This window comes from Eutrigla gurnardus (assembly GCF_963514095.1).
Source record: "Eutrigla gurnardus genome assembly, chromosome: 12".
In the NCBI taxonomy this organism is placed as follows: domain Eukaryota; kingdom Metazoa; phylum Chordata; class Actinopteri; order Perciformes; family Triglidae; genus Eutrigla; species Eutrigla gurnardus.
Window position 1 is genome coordinate 18442711 of NC_139926.1, and position 24267 is coordinate 18466977.

At 43.5% G+C, this 24267-nt stretch overlaps 1 protein-coding gene across 5 annotated transcripts in view; it reads left to right on the forward strand.

The window, feature by feature from the left end:
- The window catches only part of il1rapl1a (interleukin 1 receptor accessory protein-like 1a), a 138725-nt gene that overhangs the window by 104809 nt on the left and 9649 nt on the right, over positions 1-24267 (forward strand). For all 5 annotated transcript variants that reach the window (XM_084022836.1, XM_084022834.1, XM_084022838.1 and 2 more), the window contains exons 7-8: positions 19087-19219; positions 23457-23602. In XM_084022836.1, coding sequence (XP_083878962.1) covers positions 19087-19219; positions 23457-23602 — 279 coding nt within the window. The remainder of the gene's footprint in view (positions 1-19086; positions 19220-23456; positions 23603-24267) is intronic.

The following is a 24267-nucleotide window of genomic DNA, read 5'->3' on the forward strand; positions in this document are numbered from 1 at the left end:
TTTACAATCTGGTGCAAAATGCTTTTGTTCTCCATAACGAATTCCCCCTTAATGACTTCTGTACAGGGGATTCATGCTTATATAACTAGTCCATTTAAATCCTATGAAGGCTTAAAGATGGGCAGAAGGGCATGGGTGCTTTGAGTAACAGGTGGGCGTCATCTCAGGTGCTGCAAGCTGTCTGCTCTGCTGCGTCACTCAGGCCGCCCCCACCGATATTCCACCTCTTTGGATTATCCGGGAGTTTCGGCTATGTCGTCCCTGAGGCAACAGCCAGAGCCACCCACTTATGTACCTCTATATTTTCTGTCTGTCGTTATTTTTACCGTATATATATATATACATGCAGCCATCACATGTGCTCAACGCTGCCTTTTCCTCTCTTTCTTCCTCCATGTGTGGCTGTTTAAGCATGCATGTGTAATTTCCAACAGAACAACAGTATTCCCTTTTGGCTTTAACTCTATTTGTGAAACAAATAACTTTTTCCATAACCCAGATTCCCTGCGCTCTGTAGGTAGCGTGGCCTATATGAATTAACATGCGTGCACACTCACTGGTTAACACACGCACAAGGAAACAATTCCACCTTAATGCATTTGTCGGAGACCGTGAAAATTGGCATTAGTTTTGAAAAATTGTTTTATATATTTGTTGAATTTGGTGTGTGTATGTTGGTGGATTAGTAGATACCTTCATGATGACTCACAAATTGTCATGCAAATTTGTAAATCCTGCTTTATGAAATACATATTTGTCCCCAGTATTGAGACTAATATCTCTCCGTATGGTTTTTTTCTTTCACCTTGCCTGCTGTAATCCTATTCGGCAGCCCTGTTTTAGTATTATTATAATTTGTATCAGAATAGAGACAATCGAGTGGATTTGCATGCATGTATGCTGCATGAACACACACACACGCACACACACACACGCACACACACACACACACACACACACACACACACACACACACAATGTGCCAATGAATACACAGAGGGAAAGAGTATTTCCCAGTTGGGTGCTACAACATATCATTTTCATTTTGATTGTTCCAGTTCCTCCGGAGTGATGTGCTTCTCTTGGTGGGGGTGACGGCGGTGGAAAAGTACAGAATGGTAATGATATCCTACAGGAGAAGTTCCAGCCGCACAGCGATAATCATTTCTACAGGATTAAGTCCTGACCCACATCAGCCCAGCATATTAGCATTCTGAGAGAGTACTGCGGCAAGATTCCACACAGACTAAATGCCTGCAGTTAATAGGATGGGAAAGTGGAAGGGAAATAGGAGTGGGAGAAGCAGAGAAGGGTTGAATATCATGGGAAAGAGAGTGTTTTTAGTGTGTGTCTGGGGGGTCGTCAGGTTTGTTGTGTGTTTTCTAGTGTGCGTCTTGGAGATGAACCCTCTCTGGTGAAGCCTGCTGCACGCCGCTAGATTCATTTGCATCTCAACTCTTAACATCGAACAAGAGAGGTATCTGTGAAACGTCCTGATCCGCGCTGACATCGGATGAAGGAGATAGAACTTCAGAGGAACTTTATTTGAATGCCAATGATTAAAAGCCTTTGGCATTTAAATGTTGCCACCCGTTTGAGGCCGAGATAAAGATCAGTCAAATAATCAGAAAATACAGACAAACACACTGGGGTTTTATGTTCTTCACATCACACAACTGTATCGCCTCGAGTCACGTTGGATCTAACGGAGATCCGGCTTCACGGCACCTTTTCGCCCGTTTTGCACGTTCGCTCTTTGATCCTTGATCTGGCAGGTTTTTTTTTGTGCGCTAAAAATGCCTCCAGTTGTCATTTGTGTGAGAGAAGATTTGATATCGCAGCATCTTGTAGTGATTACAAACTTTAGCATTTACATTTGTGGTGGGTGTGAGCCGGCAGCAGATGGTTTGTTAGAAAGAATGGAAACACTGAACCACTGGCCCACTCAAAGCTATTATAGGAAAATAAGTTATTTTTTTTACCCTGGGTTTAATAGCTTCGGCGATCATTTCTGTTGGTTATGAGGACATATAGCATAACTAACAAGCTGCTTTGCTAAAGGTTCAGAGATGGGACGTAAAGTAGATTCCCAACAATCCCCTAAAATCTCTCACTACACAATATAGTGACTTCACCATGTTGGATGGACTCAAAACCTGTATTTCATCTTGGAAAGTAGAGCACAACCGAGCATTATATACGTCAGACATTGCCCTGAAGAAAAATTACAGACAGACGAGAGTAGAGAGAGAGCAGCGCGACCGAGACGAATCCATGAGTTTTAATATAATTAATGTGAGTAGAGCACAGATGGGTAACAAAGTACTTTGTCTTTATTTATAATCGGAGAAATCCGATAATTGCCTCCACATTGACAACAGAAGTAAACACGACTGTTTGATAAAATTGTTCACAGCTCATAGAGGCATGCAACCTGTAACCAGCAGAACACCGTGGCTGCGGTCGAATAGTCGTTAACTAACTGAAGAAATGACCCGAAGTAAACACGTGGCCGCCACGATGAGAGCCGTTTTAATTCTCTAAATGCAAAGGAAAGGAGCTCCAATGCTTCCTTTTACATCTCCTTTAGCATAGGATGCAACGGATCTTCCTTTACTAAAGGAAAGGAGATTAAAACGACCCACAATTCCTTGTGAGAGCAACATTTAAAGTGCCGAACACCATGAAAACATACAATATGTCTATTTCAATAATTTGCATGCAGACATATAGTAATTTGAATTGTGTTGGTTAATGTCTGTGGACAGTAAACATAATTTAATGATGATTTTTATTTATTTCCATCATGTTACAAACAAAACTAGGAGTGGCAGGGAGGAAATGACAGGGGAGTTGGTGCATGACAGGGGAGGAAAGGCAGATAAGGAGAATGTGACAATGGTTTCATATGAGTGGGCCCTTCATCAGTCACGCATCTCCAGCACCCTGCTTATGAACCGCAGGTTGGTATAATCCAGATATTTCCTTTCTGGGTCCGTCTGCAATTTCCATTCATCTTCTTTCTATTTGGTGTCCACACCTCTGTAAACAAAACAGTTTGTGCTCATGAATACCGCGTACCGTTGGCCATCCATCAAGCCGAGGCAGATCTGCATTGCAGTGTCACACTTTCAGTGCAGGTCAGATATATTTTCTCTGGAAATCAGCAACCGCTCTCTGTATAAACACAACTAACTCCAAGAACTCAGAGTCTCGTCTGTTTTCCCCTCTAATTAAAATTACATAGTTCTATGCAGCAAGCTCCCAAGGAAATGATTAGGACATTACAGATCCATAAAATGAAGTGTTACCCAAAAGCCTGCCGACATTAGCGGATGAGGAATCTGCTTAATAACTCGTTTGTTCTTGGAGAAGCCATGTTGGCAGGATTGTCTGCAGATGATGAGCAAAGTCCTTTCTTTAATATCATTTTTATGTCCATTAAGGAGGGACACAATACAATTTACACAATATAACAAACAAATTGCTCTCTCTGCCTTTTTTTTTAATGCAGAATGGAGTAATAATTGCAGTGTTTGTCTACAGTATTTGAATGTTTTTTAATAAACTTGTAGCACATTTAAAAATGTGTTCATTAAAAGTGCAGCAACTTAGTTAGTTGCTCTGTTTTATGCTTGTTTTTATACAGTTAGTGGTCGGATGGATGGGTGGGTGGGTGGGTAGGTAGATTTCTTTCTTTCTTTCTTTCTTTCTTTCTTTCTTTCTTTCTTTCTTTCTTTCTTTCACCGGGAATTTAAGAAGGAGATAGTAGGTGAGATTCAAATGTTCGAAATGCACGCCGTCTTCCTCTATTAATTCAAAGATATTATAAATCTTTTCTGTGTGGTTGAGGACCGTTCAAATGTGAGCCACAGCGTATATATTCCATTATGAACGTTTAGACGCACGCAGCCATGATTGCTGGCTGTGTGTGTTTCTGAGTGAGTGTATTTCTCAGGGCCACTTGTCTCTGAAATGAATTACCACACTGCCTCACCGGTAATACCTGTCTCTTTATGGAATCAATTAGAGTCCACCATAAGGCACAGCTTCTGTTGTCACACACAGAATAATCACTCACACTTTCTCTGAGCCCAGCAGACCAAGGATAAATCCAGACTTCTCTATAGTTTACTGATGGAATGGTCCTTATTCATCATTTAAAGATGCTGCATTGTCATAAGTCAGTGTGTGTGTGTGTGTGTGTGTGTGTGTGTGTGTGTGTGTGTGTGTGTGTGTGCTTTCAGTATTGTGCATTTTTGTTATCTGGAGATGCAGTTTTCATGAGTGTAGTTTTTAAATAGAGTACTGGTAATCTATACAGCATGAGCAGATTATAAATATGAAAACACGGCTCAGGTGTAACTCACGGCTGACTCATGACAACTTTATACAAAGCATGATGGGAACCCGGACAGATTATTTCAACATGTTTTCACATCAAATGTAAATGAAAAACAGAGGATAAACTTGAAAAATAAATCTTTTTTTTAAATTTTATCTCCAAGCTAAGGATCAAAATGCCCAGATCTCCTCGATCCCTTATGGAGATATTCATCAACATACAGGCAGATGCATTAACGGTATTTATTTATATATCACATTAAATTAATTAACTGTGAGTAAAATGAGTTAAGAATCTGAAATAATGCATTACACCAAAGTCATTAACAAACAATATGTTAATTACTCTCAAGGTGAGTAACATTTAAATGGCTGATAGAAAATAAAGAGTTATAAAACAAAGAGTTGACAATGTGATGGATGGCTCTCAGTGTCAATACATACACTTAGATGAGCTATAAAGAGTTTGTTTCATTGACATTCACTGAATACTAATAATAATTTTTACTTTACTCAGAATAAAATACACCGTTGTTACCAGTGTGTGTGTGTAAGCAGTATTCGTCGGGTTAATCAACAACATTACAGTCAAACCGTCTGTCTGTGACGTGCATGCACTCACACAATCATACCGTCTGATAATTCAAAGCCTTGTTCTGTCTGCTTAGCCAAGAAGGCAATGCAAACTTTTTATTTGTTACGATATATTCTTTTAAAGTTGTGCTCCTCGGGGACAAAAGGAGCAAAGAGAAAATAGGCTATGATGTATTGTGTTTTGATGTGTTCAAAATAGGGTCCTGGCAAGTTTGGATCATCAAGAGGATGCTGTGTGAGATTCATGCCGGATACCGTTGCCGTGCAACAACAGTGCAGCAGGACTTACGGTTGTGGTCAAAGTGACAGAAAAAAAAGAAGAGCAATGAGTCAGCGCATCTTATTTAATCTCTTCTGGAGACAAGGGGGCACTGATTGATGCTGAGCTCTCCTCCTGGTATGATGGAACATACATTATTCTGTAGGGAAGACACACACACACACACACACATTCACACATGCAAATACGTGGACAAATCAACAGAGCCCGTTTCTCACAGGAAATCATTGCAGTAATTAACGTCCTAGCCTGCTTCCTAGCTCCCTCGCTGCCACTCTGATTGGCTGAAAGTCATCCTGAGAAGCAGCTCGGTTCCCACATGTATTTTGCCGGAGTAAAATTATCCCGGCGCTTTGGAGGTACCAGGGGACATCATCAGCCTGTGTTAGTGTGTAAACATTTCTGTTTTCCCCAGTGCCCCCCTGTCCCAGTGCCTCCAGCCCACTCGGCGCAAGTCATTTGTCAGCCTTGATTTAGATTTATCAACACACCGGCCTCCTGCGGCTGGAGCTCAAGCTGCACTCCCACTCAGAAGTCCTGAATTTACCGGACATGCTCTGGGCGGGCTGGGTAAGGAGGAGGGGTGACATGATGGACGGGGACCAGAGATTGAAACAGGGGAGAGAGAACGAGATGACAAGGAGGGAGGATTAGAAAGAGGTGTGAGACAAACAGAGGAAAAGAGAGGTGGGAGGAGGGCTGGAGAGGCTCTTGTGTCTGCCCCGGCTCAATTGAAAGTGGAAGAAGTGGTGTGTTGAGATACGAGGGTCAGCTTCCCAAACCAGGGGGGTTAGAGCGAGGACAGACTGCTGGAGGTGCAATAAGAGGCAGAGGTGTGGGGGGTGAAGGGGGGGCGAGCACCCCATTGTGTTATAGAAAGGAGGAGGGCTGAAAGGGTGAGTGTGTGTGTGCTGAGGGATGTGCTGTAAAGGGAGGAGAAGGCAGGTGATGAGAAAAAACCAGGCCGGGGGGGGGTTGGAGTGATGTTCAGAATCTGAAGATAAGCCAAAGCTTTGGCTGGAGGAAATCGCTAGATAGCTTCCCTGAGAAAAAAAAAGGGTTGGCTCCAGAGTGGAGGGGCGACATATCTGGAGGATAAAGAAGAGATAGCGAAGGTCTCTGTGTTCAGGAAGTGAAGATATGTGATCTCTCGCATGGAGAAATTAGATGAAAGAGAAATAGTAAATTAATTCCTTAGATCTGCTATTCTCAAGACAGAGTAAAGCCAGAGGTGTGTGTGTGTGTGTGTGTGTGTGTGTGTGTGTGTGTGTGTGTGTGTGTGTGTGTGTGTGTGTGTGTGTGTGTGTGTGTGTGTGTGTGTGTGTGTGTGTGTGTGGATGTTAATCTCCAGAGGCTGTGCAAAAGAAATCACAATTTTTGCATAAAATTGTTACATTTAGGTAGGAATGGCATGGCCGAGTCTTGTCGCTATTAAACTTGGCAAATGAGTATAATATGCCTTCATGTATTTTTTAAATTAGACACACATATTTTAGCCGTAGTTGCTTTAAACGCACCATATTTCTGTCTAAATGTCTCCATCCTTATGAATTGCGGTGGTTTGACCGAGCGCCATCAGAAACAAAAGACTCACTCTGACATGTTTTCGTTGTTAATCTTTTTAATCTCACAGTTATTAGTACTTATGCTTTATTTACGCTTCATTAATTATAGACCGAACATGCATGAGTGATCTTTCAGGAACATGTTGCTCCACAGTGACATTCACGCCCGCTGCAGCTCTGTTGTTGCACTGCTGACATGAGTTTAATATACGGCTCCTTGTTCCTTCTGTAAATCACTGATGGGACTAAAAACCAAAATACATCGCTGGCCTCCTCTGTGCTCACTGTGCATAGACGCATGTGTGCAGGGAGCTATAAACAACTCTTCCAGTAAAAGGGTGAGGACAGAAGTGTGGACGACAGTTTTGGACAAGAAACGCTTGATTCGAATCAAATGTTAGTGACCAAAAATCAGGAAAAATAAAATTAATTTGTCATAACAAAATGGATTCTCAAAGCAATAGACCAACTGTCGATTTAGCTAATTGTCATATCAGGAAGAAGTGGGAATAGAACTTATAGATAAATTAAGAAAATATAAATAACATAATAAATATAATAGAATGAATATATAATATAATAAATTAACAGAGAGCTTAAAAAGATGGTATACGCACCATAATGACAGGTGGAAGCTAAAGTCGGTGATGAAGTTTTGATTTAACTTCCTCTGAGTGAATTCGTCGCCATAGCAACAGCAAAAAAAAGTTAAGATATTTCAAACTGGAATACTTTTCTTTTATTATCCTGTTTCTTTGATCGGTAACATTGAGGATATTAAAGCATTTGAAATGGAAATTCAGTGTTTCAAACAGCTTAAACTGATCATGAATGTAAGATTTCAAACAACAACAACGACAATAACAAAACAGCTACAACACATTCAGTAAATACAGATATTGCTCTAACGAGGGCATTTGGGGAGCAGATAAAACAAACGTTTGTTTTGGTCATATAGATATAAAACACCAAATCCCACATTTACCCACAATAATGTGATGTATGACTGATAACCATAGATCGAACACGATGGCACAGACAGACGAGGCGGAGCAGGAAGTTATTAGACCGTCAGGGTGGAAGTGAGAAATATACTCACATCTGCACTCATGCAGGAGTGAGAGAGAGTTACTATGGTTACGTGCACGCTCTGTTTCTCTGTCCTCTGAAACTTTCTGCCTATAATGATGAATCCTTGCTTGGTTTTCATAGCAACCTGATTAAGACAAGTGCAGGATGTGTTCTTGACTTCACCCAAAATTTCAGATGGTAATGCGTTTTAAATTACACACTTTTTGTTGTATCCCACCTTATTTGGTACCCTATTTTGAAACTATTTTCAAGGGCTATTTTAATCAGGCGTCCAGGATAAGGAGCATAGATCTTGATTATGATTTGGAGAAAAAAAAAGTATGTGTAATATCTGGTTTACGTGTTTGCCACATCTAACCCGGAATTAGTCGCCTTCAAATCCTGCAATCAGTCATACATTATCACCACTTGTCAGCTTACCTCACGCCTTTCCGTGAATTTCCTTTCAGTGAAGCTAATCAAGCATAATCCACATCTCGATCAGGTGGTAATCCAGTCGCAGGATGGAGATTTGTACTTCCAGCTTGCTATGTTGTGATTGCTCCACGTCATCGCCATAGCTACTAGTGTGATAACATAATAAAATCACTGGCAGTTCATGATCCTAATCAACTGGACCTATTAACTCTGAGTCATCGTTTCTAAGCATGTAAGAGGTTATTTCACTGCATTTTAAATCAGACTTCCACAGAGACCAACATCGGTCATACCTGTTAGATCATCCAGTTTTCATACCTTACCATAAAATACCTCTAGTCATTGGAGAAGCACAGATTAATGATCGTCACATTCTTTGATAAGTCCTTTTTTTCCAGTCTGTTTTCATCACAGGCAGCATTTTTCCTCGTTTAACTTTGGGAATGTGGAGTTCTGAGGGGTGAGAGGGCCTTTCTGTTGACAGACGCAGGATGACACAAGCGTGAGATCAGGGGTTGTGATGGAGCCCGCATGCTGTATGGTGTGCCCTGATCTGGGTTTGTGAGCTCTGGTTTTGATTGAGTTAGTCCGGCCTCGGTTGGTATTCTGGTCAGTGGGTCAGCGCCTGAAGCCAGGCCCTCTCTCGGGTCGTTCGTTAAAGTGATGTTCCTCGTCAAGTGTTCAAATCACACCATTTAATTGGCCTCCAGCCCCCTGGACAGGAGCCAATTACAGTTCCTTCGCTCTTATGCTCTGCATGTCGGCACTTGTCTCTCTGCAATGTTGAAACTGTTCTCTCTCCTTCTCTCTAGCCCCTGCTTCGATTTTTTTTTTTTTTCATGTTATTTCATCTGGGGTATTTATGCGTATTTTCATCTTCGGTATATTTTCCTGGTCAGCTGCAATTTGCCCCCCAGCTTTCCGAAGGCGTTGGAAAGGCGGTGTTTAGAAGGGTGGCTCCCAGTGTCATCGAGGGAAAATCGCAATCTCTTTGGTCTCATTTTGACCATAAAAGGAGATTTTGCGTTGAACCCGCAGCGGTGGGGGAACGCGGTCCCCAAACCCTCTGGCGTCAAAATAAAAGCGCCGTTAAAAGGGAGGGAGGATGTGGAGCCTGCGGCGATGTCGAGAAAAGACACGTTGTCAGAGAACAAGACGCAGAAGTATCTAAATGTGTGAATTCCTTTACTTCGGGGCGCGGGAGGGTTAGGAAAGCAAGTTCACAGAACAGCTGAGCTCGGGGGTGTTGGGGAATTTCATCTCTGTGGCGCAGTGTCCTACCGCCATGGCTGAGCTATACGAGGAACAGACAGTCGATGCCGCGGTGATCCCTCCGTTCTTTATGAAATTGCCTGAAAAGATAAAGGAGCGTTTATTTAGTTCGTCATCCCATAATCCCCCACAGTGCCTCTCACAGTATAATAGGCCTCTGTCTTCCGCTGCCTTGGACAGAGCACCTATTATGTCATCAAAAAAAGGGGGGCGATTAGCAGGGGGAAAGGGGGGCACGAACTACCTGTTCACAAAGGCTTTAATTTTTACCGGTAATTAAAGGCTGACATTTCCCTGATGGATCATCAGGGGCCACGGAACAAATGGGGAGAAGCAGCGACGGAGAGGGAAAAGAAGCAGGATTCTCCTCTGTTAAAAGCTCTCAGGCTTGTAATGGTAATTAAGGGCTTGTCTCTGGAGAGGGGACGATATTAGAACAGAGGAGAAGCTGAGGGGGTTGGGCCCCCAACTCTTTCCTGTTCTCCTTGCCCTTACTCATTCCTCCACTTATTCTCCCCAAATCCTCCATCCGCTCCTCCAGTGTACTGCTCACCCCTCCGATCCCCCCCCCACCACCACCACCACCTCACGCCGACCTGCACTTCTCCGCAATGCAGAGCCAAAAGTAATCAGTTCAGCCTATCCTCATTATTCCACACCGGCTCACTGCTGTGCCGTGAACAAAAAAGGCCTCGTCTTTACATGCAGTAGGGCTGTTTTTTCTCAGGTGGAAAATGGTTCAGAAAGTTGCGTGACTGCGCCCAGGATTGGGTTTTTGGCCCTCCTCCAATTACAGCCCACATTGATTGCCACTCTGCGTCGCAAAGCTCCCGATGCGGTGCGCGGTACCTGTGTTTCGCTGTGTTTTCTGGTTCTGACGGAGCCCAGCGAGCCTACCCAGCACAGTAGGCGTTGTCATGGTAACCTGCAGGGCGGCTAAACCCTCCAAACTGCGATTAGAATGAGAATTTCAAGGAATCTCTAGAGGATGTTGTTGATGCTGACGTCCACCATCTTTTTTTTATCATGACTCCCCCTCCCCAAACTCATCTGATACTCTCCCCCATGTGTATATATGTATATATGGTGAAAGTGTGCTACTCTATGATTGTGGGGTGAATCTGAGGCTGCATGTCATTTACATAAGAGCGCATACAGAAATATAGGATATGATTATCATATGCAACATGCATGAGAGACTTCCTTCACTGCCACTCTCCATAGTGATCCATCCATTTTTAACCACGCAGATGGATGTGCCTCCCTTTGCTACACCGAGACACACACACACACACACACACACACACACACACAGCAGTACTTTAGTGAAAACAATCTCAAATATGCCACAATAGTTTGAAATGGGTGGTGAATTTGTTGTTCAAGGCATGTTGCTATTTATTGCTTGTCTCATCCTCGTGTGCAGAGAACGGATTACACAGTACTGTGTGCACTTTTTCATGCTTCTTTCACACCTCGTGGGGGAAGAATCATGACTGACAGGACGAGTATCAGATTCTCTATCTGCAGGAAATCTGAACAGTTTCTTTTCCTTTTCTCTCTCTCGCTCTCTCGCACACAAATGCACTTTTTGCTTTGCTTATGGTAATTAATGCTTGATATCTGAAATCTCAATCTGAAATTGTATTGCAGAATTACTCCATCTTTGGTTATTTTTCACCTCAGATGATAGGTTTCATATATATATATATAATAATACATGCTATAGGTGCCTTTCAGAGCCCTTAAGGACACCGTGCAGTGACTCAAACACAACCAATAAAATAGAGTTCAAACTGCTAATTTTCTCTAATTTAACAGCATGGAAACTACATTTGCATTTTTTTTTTTTTTTTTTTTTTTTACTTTTACTACTATTTGTACCAAATTTTATGACAATCTAGTTTTGAGATTTTTTTCTTTAGTTTTGAGTTATTAGACAAATACAGTTTAATTCGGTTTGGTGAGGTTTTAATACAGTGTCCTCGCTGTCTAATACAAGTGAAGAGTCGGTTTGATTTCTCTTGCTGTATGACATCATATTGCAATTAAGAACGGTCTTAAAAATGAAAACGGGAAATGGGAAAAAGGGAGATGATGCAAGCGGCTGTTTCCCTTGGTAACCTTGTGTTTTTGGATGAGTCCGCAGAGTAATAACAGGCGGTCCCAAGGATGAAGGGATGTTAATAAGAAAATCATTTTCATATATTTTCAACCGTGCAAGCTTTTATTTTTATACATTCCTTGGACTCAATATCTCTATCTGTGTTCTATGGTTGCCAGAAATGATTGAATTAACTGCAACTCCTACGTACCGGCTCTGTGTCTTGGCACCACACTTTTCAGATCACGGTAGCTGATATCAACCAAAATGGAATTAGGAAGCACAAAAATAGTGACATTTTAATGAAGCCGAATAGATCCGACTTTTTTTCAACATAACACCTCAGCATGCAACCTCCATCTCCGCCGCGTGCCTCCTCCCACCTGCACAGGGCAAGAGAATCAAGCAAATGTGCAAAGTGCACCTCAGGGTGAAGGCAACTCCAGGATGCCGTATCTCTTCTTGTGCCAGACTTCGCCCCGGCCTTGAGAGTAAGAGAACAGTGGGTTGTGATGAAGATCAGAGTGCGTTATGAAACATCAAACGCACTCCGACTATGACTTATTCAAAAAAGCACTCCGGATTGTTGTTATTCTACAAATAAAATATGGCGGTGGCTGTGGAACACAAAGCAACGCAACAATCCGACTCTGCTCCGAGCAGTGACATGTGAAAGACAACAGGCCTATTCAGTGGATTTTTTCGGAGAAAAAGCGATGAGACAGAGATGACATTGACGTGCGTCTGTTCGCTTATAATCATGTTTGTATGCGCATGGTTTTATTGTTTCTCCTGGCTGCCTGTCCATTCATCTGCCCGTCTGTCTGCGTATCTGTCAATCTCGCTGGGCGCTGTGCATCTGTGCAGAATTTGGACGACATCTACGGACTGTTTTCTGTGCACGGTTTGTTTTCCTCTCCTCTGGCTCAGGGAGTTTTCCTCCCTCTGAATATGAGCATCGGCTCTGTGAAGCCTAATTATCCCAAATACTGTGAAATCAGCCAAAACGTGCACCAACGGTTGATGCAAATCAAATTCATGACCCTCTGTGGCACACGTCAATTTATCATCTTTTCTAAATGCGATCGTGAGTCTTGGTCTCTCACAGTTTCACTCATTCATTCATTTATTCATTCATCAATGAAGGTAGTTTGCATTCATGTATGTTCTGTTAAAGGGCTTTTTTTGAATGATTCTTTGGAAAGGCTTGATGTGGTTTTCTGTTATGTTCTTTTGTGTAAGTGCAGGGCCGGTATTTATGCCAAGCAGCATTATCACCTGCTGTTAGTACACATCACAAAATAAGGCTCCAGCAAGCAGCTAGGGTAGCTCAACGTAGCATAAAGGCTTCATAGCCTGAATCTGTCCCACAAATTTACACAATATATCTTTTTTGTTTAACTTGCAAAAGACAAAGTGTAAAAATGACACATTTTACAGGTTATGTGTGGGATATTTTCATGCCTGACAGCTTCCCAGGAAGCATGTTACCTTTTAATTGTAAAGCACATTTTAAGCAGACTTTTGAAATGTCACCAAAAAAACCAAATCCTAATTATTTTGAGTTTGGTCAGGAGTTAGTGGTATGGTTTTTTCGAACAAAGTGAGAGTTTATTGAATTTTGCCGTGTCCGTACAGCTTTTCTAATGTCCATCCATCGTCTACCGCTTTATCCTGTATTCAGGGTCACGGGGGGGCTGGAGCCGATCCCAGCTCTTTTCTAATGTATGATAAGAAACTGCTGGTGACGCCAAGACGCCAGAAAGTCGTTGTGCACCAGCTCATGTTTTCAAGTCCTGCTTGATATGTTGATGCAGCTCCTTGGTAATTGAAAATGAACTGAGGAGTTCCAGACTGTCAGGCTCGTCACAGCCATTTGTTTAAGAAACTCCATGTTCATCTTTTTAGACAGACCAATAAGAACGCCAGGAGTCCAGATGCCAGATAGCAAATCTATTCAACTTCACCTCCACTGCACATCCACTTACAACAAGGTTATTATACTGTCGCCAGCATATAGGACGTGGTGGAGTGAAATTGTTCGGTTTTCACACCTGTAGTTGGGTTCATCCGGTCTGGACCGAGGTGGAAAAGTGACACTTTTTAGTTCTGGTTCGGTTCCTCTTCACACTGAAGGTATACAACCTGACAGGGACTCATTGATTGGACAGTTTTGGCGGTTGAAGATTTTGAACTGCAGCAAAGTCCTCATAGAAGCAGATCGATTGACATATTTCATACCAGCAGAAATGAGCCACTTACCAGGAAAAGGAACCAGTTTGAAGTGAAAACACTATACGAGGCGCTGGGCAGGAATAAAAGAAAAGGTGCATCTTAAATCTCATTTCCATCAGACGCTGTGACCAACTCTCAGCCGGGAGGGAGGATGTCAATCACTCCGATTACATGGATTTGTTCCACTCCCACACACGCGTGAAGGAAGACACAACACACAAAGAGGTGCACACATAAAGAAACACACTCATGGAAACACTTAGTCATGCTCTTGTGCTGTACAAGGCACACATTCAGTCAGCGGGGGATCTTTTTCACACCGCGTCGTGCCAAGTCTTGTAATGGCACATTTATTTGTGAACTTCAAAAAAATGACACAGTGATGGACTTGAATGTTTGACTTTTTATCAAACTGATGCGAGCAGGGGCGCCAGGATAGCTCGGCGGTAGAGTCGGCGGTAGAGTCGGCGCCGAGGCTGCGTCCTCGCTGTAGCGACCCCGGGTTCGAGTCCGACCGCCGGCCCTTTCTGCGATGTCATCCCCATCTCTCTCTCCCCCTTTCACTCTCACTCTCTCTCAATAAAAAGGCAAAAACGGCACATCACAATATACCTCTCACTGCAGGATTATCTGCATTTTGATGTCATCAATATAGAATTCAGAGATCTAAGGCCTCCATACAAAATATGTCACCTGTAACTGTACAAACTCATTTTCGTATTATAATTCATGTCATCGTGAGCCAGGACAGGTGACTGTGATAAACGAGCGAGTCAAACGAACACAGGACTGTCAGCCAGGATTCCTCTGTGAAGTCAGTGTTTACTTATTTGTTACGTATTCCATGCTGCAGTTTGTGGTTTGCTGCTGAATTCAATTCAATGTTATTTATAGTGTCATATCACAACAGAAGTCATTTCAGGACACTTAACACATTGAGCAGGACTAGAACACGCTCAAAAGTGCCAACATCACCCAGGGGCAAGCATTACAGTGACAGTGGTGAGGAAAAAACTGCCTTAATAGGCTTTTAGGCAGAAATCTCATGCAGCCCAGGCCCTTGGGTTCCAACTCCATTTGGTTCTGGTAGTATGGTAGTAGCATTAACAGAAGCAATAGTATCAACAGTAGTCCATGGCAGCAGGCACAGCCATGCCGAGATGGATCCATCCCACCACGTCGCCGTAGACCAAAAAGCAGGAGTAGTCACACAGCGGGCAGGTGGAGCTCAGTCGTACTGCTGGACATTCATAGAAAAACACAGAAAAACGAACAAAACTCTGTGTAAGATAGCAAACGAAGGTTACCTGTAACCTTCGCTGCCAATGTCCTAACAATGTGAAGCAACGTGAAAAGGACTCGCTGTGATGTGAATCTCCTGCTGGAACAGATCGTTCAGTTTGTTCCTGTTTTTTTTTTTTGTGCTGTTCTTTTGAAAGCCTCTCCGAAGCCCAAGGTCATAATTTAACTTTCTTTGGCTTCCCTCGCCCTCCGTGATGCTTTTATCTGAAACGTACTGTACTCTTCTTTTAAAACGAACCGGTAAGCGCTTTAATTACCCAGCCTTTTAGACGTGTGTGTGTGTTCCTCCTGCCACGGCACCCCGAGGTGGTCACGGATGAACCCGTAACTCCTCCACACGCAAACGCGCTCACTTCATTAGGCCTGATAACAGTCAGCTGATCTGGGGTCTGTCTGCACGCGTCACCTCCTCACCCATTTAGAAGCAGCAAGTCTCGGTAATAATTCACCCTCGATATCAGTTAAAGTCAACAAAGACACCATTCTCCTGAGTTACCAGGGGTTACAAACTGCTGCGTATAATAATATGATAATAATAGATGATAATAATACTAATAATGATACTGCTGTGGGGTTTGGCAGCAGGAGAGAAGAAATTTAAAAAGCCGCTCCTCCTCTTTAACTTGATAGTGTGCAAATTATTCACCTCATTGTTCCAGTCCTGGTTAATAGTCTTCCCACCATCTGCTCAAACTTCATCCGGCTCAACATCATAGTACAGTAGTTTGCTGGCTCGGAGGCTAATGACAGAGTCATGCCAAATATTAGTCATAGCTGATATTTGTACGTCTTCTTGTTTACGACACGCTGCCGATCAGCCTGCCGGTTCGGAGTCTAAAATAAACCATCTGAGAATAAAGAAGGGGCTCTAGAAGGAGGCGAGGGTGCAATCTACACAGGTGGAGGACGTGATTGGATATCTTTTTCATTAAGGAGCTGCATAAGTCAAGAGAAGCTTTAATTGTATAGCACATTTAAAACCCGCACAGTTCACCAAAGGGCTGAAGATGCAGATAAATCCAGAGCAACAATGAGAACTGAGGAACACATAATGAGAACAAAGCAGGAGTTAAATACATCAAATGCTAATGAGTTTAAAAAGTTTGGTCTTCAGCAGTGATTTAAATGTTTCTCTGTTCTCCATAGTTTTTATATGAATTGGTAAGCGGTTCCAGAGAATAGCTGTGTGTAGCAACCTCACTGTCAGTTCATCCTATTCATTAAAAATATGTTTTTCATTTGATCACTATAAACAACGTGCCTGTAAAGCCGTTTATATAAAATCTTGAATGGTTTTTTTGGTCTTTGTTTTGTCAATGGAGCAATACATCACATCTCATCACATTCATCAGCACCTTAGAAACTGAAATAAATCTTGACGCAGTGTCGAGTTAGTACGTCCTCTTCAAATGACTTCTCGTCTGTGTTATCTGGAAAAAGTTGATTTATTGAAATCCATTCATTTCTTCATTCATTCTTCTCGAGATAATAGACTTTCAGTCTGAACTTCTAAGCCAACAATGAAAGTCCATAAAGTACTCAGAGAGACTCAGAAGCAAATCATCTACTAAAGCACCTCGTGGTTTTGTTAAAGTGTAAATCTTCATCTCAGCCTTTTTGCAGGCATGGGCCAAGATGCTGAATGGCAACACAACCTCCAGAAGGTGTAGCACCGCCCGCTGTTGTTTTTAGTGGCGTCAGAAGTAACAAAAGTAAAGGGGGAGTTTTGGTGGGGGGGGGGGAGGTTGCTGCACTTGGATTAGAATAAGACAGCATGAGGCCTTCAACAATTTCCTGTGATTCCCATGGAGCTCAGTGGAGACTTCCTCTCCAGGCAGCGGCTGCCAGCAGCATGGCATTCCTAGTTTGCCATTGATCTGTGGGATAAACTAACAGCATGGGGGAGATTTACAAACAGGGGAGAAGGGATATGCCGAATCCGTCTCGCACGTCGACGTGCACAGTTGTGCAGTATGTACTTGGCACAGTGTGGCTACTTTGAGCGCTCGCTAACCAAATTAATAGGTGTGACTGCAGTTAAGTAGCGCTGCACCAACGTGTGTGTGTGTGTGTGTGTGTGTTTGTATTGTAATCACACGCAGGAGGTTGACTGTTTTGTAGGTACAGCGTGTAGCCTTTGTAGAGCCCGGCTGTGCACAAATACCAAGCTGAGAGTGGCTGTTGAACTTTGGAAATGTCAGCCACTGCTCCTCACAGACGGTACCGGCGGTTCAGTGCCGGGTGTCCTTCCATCCTGCACGCATTAAAACTTTCCTTCGCGCTGAGAGTGACCTACTGGAATCATTTGAAGCTGTGTCTCGGTTGAGATCGGGCGGTGGGTCACGGAGGATACATGTCCGGTGGTTCAAACACAAACAGTTTCTCAAGAAGAACATCAAGAGGAACCTTTTGCCAGTGTTGCTCTGGAGGCATGTGTTCGCCTGGTCACAGCGAGGGCGTCTGAGAGAAAGGGGGGCAGGAAGGTGTTAGTGGAAGAGTGGAAGAGGCTCATTCTCTCCAGTAGAAGTTAAAAACCAGGCATTTAGTTTGGACTAAATCAGAGAGGATTTGACTCAAACTATGCTGTAGTTAAGTGCTAGCGTTTGCCTCTCTCCCCTGCACTCGACTGTTGGGAGCTGTCCGTGGTGCTGGAACATGCTAAGCAGGATAATGAATACATGCTCCATACCAGCACGGTTTACCTTCAACTCCTGCTCATAAATCCTGCTGCGGAACAGGGCAGAGCGTCCTCCTCCATTCCCATAATGCTTTTCTCCCACCGCTTCCCAAATCACATGCCTCGGAGGCAGACATGGCGTTGGCTCTCCCACCAGGAGAGTGGCCACCGCCGCTGCCGCCGCCGCACAGCTTCCAGTGCGTGCTGCATGATGAGCCTCCCTCATCTCTGTTGTTTACATGTGGCCGTGTGCTTCCCTGAGAGGCAGCAGCATGTGATTGCTGCACCCCAGGCCTTTTCCAGAATGCCACTTCAGAGGAATGCAAAATAAACATGTGATGGTATATGCCAACGGTGCTCCGTCTTTATGCTCAGCAGCCTCACACATGCATAGTTCATGGATGCTGAAGGTCTTGCCTGAGTGTGTGTGTGTGTATGTGTGTGTGTGTGGTGGGGGGGGACAGTCCTATTTATGCCAACTGTAATCAGCTCACAGTGCCACTTGAAACATAAAACCTTTCCCCAACAGCCCATCAATGACTACAAATAACTTGTATGTAATTGGTGCATGAAGTATCACCTTGCAGAGATAATCCATCAATTCGCCAAACAAAGACCCCGTTGGCTCTTCGGTGACAATCACTCCTTCTTCCACATATCGACACTCGGCAAACTGCAGTTGTTGACTCCTGACCCGTCTTCATACCCGGCAGCCGCAGCTCTAAATAAAATAATGTTGTTGTCAGCCTCCTCTCAATACTTTTTGCCTTCTTTTTTTTCTCTCATGGACACAGAGTCTCGAGGGGGCTTTTAGGAAGCTCTTGAGTGCCCTCATGTGTTCATTACTGTTTACTTTCAGATCAGTGTATGGTATGTGTGTGCTATTGGCATTAAATATTCCCCTCTGTGCGAACGGTTTAATCGAAGCCGTACGTACCCCGACGTTTGTTGAGTGACAGAATCACGGGACCTGAATTTTGCAGAATATGGACAAAGAATTGTGAATTCTCACGTCACCAACCATCTCACACTCACACACTGTTGATGCCCCTGACTTTGAAGGTACATATGACTTTGAAGCTATATATATATATTTATATATACATACATACGGGAGTATAGTTTGTGTGTTGCACACATGAAACGCACACCTTTGCCCGCGGGACAATCGAGCGTGACGGCATGTCATCTCCTGTCTTCGCAGGAAGTGCTTTGAACCTGACTTGCCGGGCGTTTTTCGGCTACAGCGGCGACGTCAGCACGCTCATCTACTGGATGAAGGGAGAGAAGTTCATAGAGGATCTGGACGAGGAGAGAATCCAGGAAACCGACATCAAGTAAGAAACACACCGCCCGGAATTTGATTTCACAGGACTTGGCACTAACGAGGAATTAAGTGCAGATGCAGATACAGGCACTGGGAAATATTAAGGGACGATACCAATGGTTTTGCGTGTTTTGGTCCATTAACTTCAAATTGCATGAACTAAACCGGCTATTTCCAGAGATTTATGTGCCGCATTCCGAGCAGCTGCTGGTTGCCATTTATTTTGCAATGCTATGAAGCTCACGCAGATATTAAATGCGTGTTTTATAACATTATTCATTCATTTTGTCACATTATTGTCTTGTGGAGATGCTCTAGCAAGCAGGTGGAGACAGGATCACTCATAATGTGCTACACTGTGCACAGTAACAATAGGACTGCACACATCACACGCATAGCAAGATAATCATCTATTATGCAGCACAATATCTGTGTGAGCAAACACCCCTGAAATCATATTTGAACTACAGGGGTAATAGGATTTATTAACTGCGTTATAAGGTGCTCTCATCTGTTTTTTTTTAGAGACACAACACAAGAGTTCAAGCTCAGAATTCAGAACAATGTTGCTTCAATATGGCCGTATACTGTTTTACCAATATTGGTGCCAGTGTATTGTATTGTACTGCACTTTCATATTGATTCTTTGTCCCATGCCTCATTGCATTTACCAGCTATGCTGTCAAAAAGTCAAGCCACAAAACAACAACAAAAACAGCGAGTCGGTGCTTTGAGAAAAGAAAACCATGATTATGTTGTTGTTGTTGTATTAAAAGTTTGTTGTTCTGCAGCTGACTCAAGTCAGGGACGCCGAGTGTCCTCGAGTTCTACAACAAAGAGAGTTTTTAAAGCAGTCCTTGTGTTGCTGCATAACCACTCCTGATCAAAATGTATGAATGAATGCAGGAGGTGAATTGTTTGTAATGGTGGAGTTTGAAGTCTGCAGAATATTTTCGTTTTCTGAAATTTGCTGAAACCAGTAACTCATACACTGCAGTACTGTCCTCTCAGTTCTTGTCTTAATGAACCCTTATGAATAAAATATTTTGTGCATTCAATGTGCGCAATGGCAATATTGTATTAAATGTAAGTGTTAAACAGGCATTTTTGCTTTAAAAAACCCTCAAACCCGTCATAAAGGAAAACATCTGTTGCCGTATGACATGCAGTTATAAATTCTCTCTCCAGTTTAGCTGTTGATTGTCTCCAAGTACTGCAGACTTTGAGTTAGTGTTTTCTCTTGGAAGGAAAAATGTAGTCTGAAGTGTTGACGATAAATCTGGGAAGTATTCGTTTTATGTTATTGTGTTTTGTGTATTTCGTCTCCGTTGGAGTTGTTGAACCGATTCATTTTTCTCTGTCTAACCATTTCATTGCATGGAAAGACTTTTGTTTTCTTTACATTTCTGTTTATCAGCTGGAGAACAGGACGCACATTTGCCGGTTTATAGTCACCGCCACAATGTGAAACCACAGTTCTATAAAAAAAAGAGCAAGCCCTCTCTGCTTTCTGTCCACAAACGTGTCATGTTCTCTAACATATTGCACCAAAGATGAATGGGCTGAATGTTGAACACACAAAAAAAAAAATCTGTTTTTCTAACTTGCTCTCTTCATGCCGTCTCTTCGCTTTCAGGGCTCTAAGAGATTTAGAACAAGCTCATTTCCATGTTTCTCCGTCCTGACGGTGTAACACATTCAAACAAGTCCATTCCCTGGTCCGTGTGCATGTTTCCCATTAGGGTTGTTTGGAGAGGCTGCAGCTCTGGGGAGACAGCCCTGTCAGATGGTTAACAACCGCCATTTTTCACACCGCCGCCACTATTGCTATCTCCCTCACTGCACCCACCTATAGAGGCATGCAGATGGGACGCAGGAAGCTGAGAGGGAGAGGGAGGGGGCAGTGGAAAGAGTAAGGAATACAGTAGAAGTCACTTAAGACGGAAGTAAAGAAGACACAACTGTGATAGTGAATTTGCTTGTTCACTGATATGAACATGCAACAGAAACAAATATTTAAACCACCGACGCTGCTCTCCGCCTCGGCCTCCGTAGTTCTCTTCCTCCGTCGGCCCCTGACACCAGGATCCCCCCACTCACCGGCTGAGGGGTTATCTTTTCAATTATTCATAGCGATATTTCATGCAGCGGATCAATAATGTATTTGATCATCCACTCTCTGTTGCTGATGCCGAAGCTTTTTCCACATCCAGTCAGTGCCTCTGTTTTTTTTTTTTTTTTCGTATGGACCAGGCAAAGCTGGGGAGCGATGGAGAGAACGGAGAGGAAAAAAACGAAACATGAACAAATGTGTGCTTACCCTGCAGCCAAGCTGTCTACCTATTAGATGATGCAGTGGGCATGTTTCTAAGGGTTACCTCTCTTCTTCAGGCTGGCACCCACACACTTTAGCTTTATTACTAATGCATCAGCAGCCAAACTTAAGCTGAGAGACCGGCACACATAACATGGGCGCAGAATTTCTGCAGGCATTTACTTAACCGAGTCTGAGTCTATTGATTCAGAGGAGTTCATTTCTACAGTAGCCCGAGCCCATAAATTCTCATTTGCACCGCCGGGACAGGGCTATTGTTGTTATCATAGCACGGATGACTGGACATTAGCATAGCAGGCAGAGATTAATAAATTAGCCAAACAAATCTAGCTCAGCATAATGAAGAAGGTGATCGATATGTTATCGACCCGGTTCAGTTTGTGTTTTGCACTTGTGCCTTCAATTGAATGTATAAAAGGAATGAATAAGTTGCGAACACGGAGGATTTTTCCCACGAGGAAGGGAGAGAATATCGAAAAGAAAAAAAGTGCCTGCAGCAGTCATAGTTTGAGAACGTGTTCACGATTTACTCATTCGGCTAACTTGATATCGATCAACCTCAGTCACCCAGAAGAAAAGGAGCCCATGTTGAGAGCTTTACAAAGATTTACGTGGAATTCTGCCATCCTTAGTCCCCCTGGTTCACCATTTTACAGGAGATGCAGCTGCACAGCTGTGTGTGTGTGTGTGTGTGTGTGTGTGTGTCCGTCTGTCCGTCTGTCATTCAGCTCCCAGCTGCAGCCGCGTCTAACTGTAGGCCCTCATCGCCTCCTTTGGAGGCTCAGGTTGAACAGCGGTGGTCATTATCTATCAGGGTGGATAGCAGCGAGCTGAGTTGCCTCATATAGTGTGATAATGTGAAACTGGAGGCTTCAAAGTACCCAGCACTCCCCGGGGAGACATGAATTATTCCCGTGCCTACTTCTCCCAGCCCCCCCCCAACCCCATTGCACCACAAACTCAAACTGAAACTACAAATATCATCAGCCCTGCCTCAGCCTCTCCACGCAAAGCCCATGATACACTTTCAATTACTGATGCCAAATCTCCCCAACAAGCTGTCCTCGTGTGCAGTTTGAAGGCGCTCGCTCCAAGGCGAACAGAGAAGCTTGAGGGTCGTTACACCCCGACACGCTTTCCTCATCCCGCATCTCCTTCTCAACGCGGCCCTTATGAACTCATACAGCGGAGGATGGTGCTCTCACACACACACACACACACACACACACACACACACATGCAAACAAACGGGGGAGATCTTTTTCTCATTTGCACTTTGTTTCCTCCAAAGTGTAATTTGTGCTGAGGATGCTGCAAAAGTGGGCTGAGTGGTGTGTCTAAGGTATGAGGGAGCATTATCTCCCCATTCTCTCCTCCATCAGGCTCAACCAGCCCAGCGGGGGACGCTCATTTACTTTATGGAATATTACTTTCTCTCCTTCTCGCAGTTACCATGGCAGCCGCTATAAAAAGATTTTCCTCTGATCGCCATTATTTGATTCCCCCCCCCCCCCCCCAACCCCAACCCCCGCACACTCCGAAGAAGGTCCCTTATTGATTTTCATTTCTCATATGTTTTGAGTTCAGAAAAAAAAAAAGAAAAAAGAAATGAACATACCTTGAAGTACTTACAGTAACACAAAAGGGACTTCATCCAGATACAGTCGCACAGTAAGAAGCTGCTCGTGGGCATTTTATGGCGTAACCGATGGTAACGTGTTATTGCTGCACTCTGGATCCACTGCACTTGAAGCCCCGACGCACACGTGCTATTTGCCGTCACATTCCCTTGCACTGATTACATGTTCTTGCACATTGGCACAGATCGGAGGGCCTGACCTCGCCTACCGCTTCCATAACTAGCGGTGCAGAGAGGAATCACTCAGTAACGTATTGTCTGCCTCTCTTGCAGGGTCGTCAAGGAGCATCTCGGTGAGCAGGAAGTGGCCATTTCCTTGACGATTGAGTCCTTGGAGGAGGAGGACCTGGGAAATTACTCCTGTTATGTGGAAAATGGTAACGGCCGTCGCCAAGCTACCATCCAGCTCTTCAGGCGGGGTAAGGGAGGAGCGTTAACCCCTTCACATCCCGATTTTTTGCATTTCATTTCATTTAAGGTTGAAAACTTCCATCTTATTCCTCACTGTCTGACACGCTCATACATATTCTGCATCAGCACTTCATTAAAGCTATATGATGAATGAAATATTCAACGCCTAGCTTCACCATTTTCATCAAATGAAAAATATTCCATTTCCTGGAAGCCAGCTTGACATATTTGGTATTTTTGGGGATCTCGAGGATTTCTGTGTGTTGTGAACAAACTCGGCTGCACAGCATCTGCTGCCTCATTCGGGTTAAAGGGTTCAACGGTGCTCTAATTAATATTTTTTTATGGTAATAATGATTATGAAAGGCAAAGAATTATCACCTGACTGCAGTTTCTCTCCGCTCTACAGAGCAATTTACCTTAGCTCATCGTCGGATGGTAAAATCGCTAGTAAATGAATTTCTGCTCAGCACCAAACACCAGACAGGAAGTGAGAGCCAGATGTTTCCCTCAAGACATGATGGAGACCAAAAGAGATGAAAGGAGAGACAATATTGGCCCAAAACACGAATCCAAATGAATACTAACGTTGCTCCATATCTGTTCTCTCTCTGTACTAGGTTTATAAGGTCATACATAGTATCATATAACAGTGTTGTGTTTGTTTTCACTG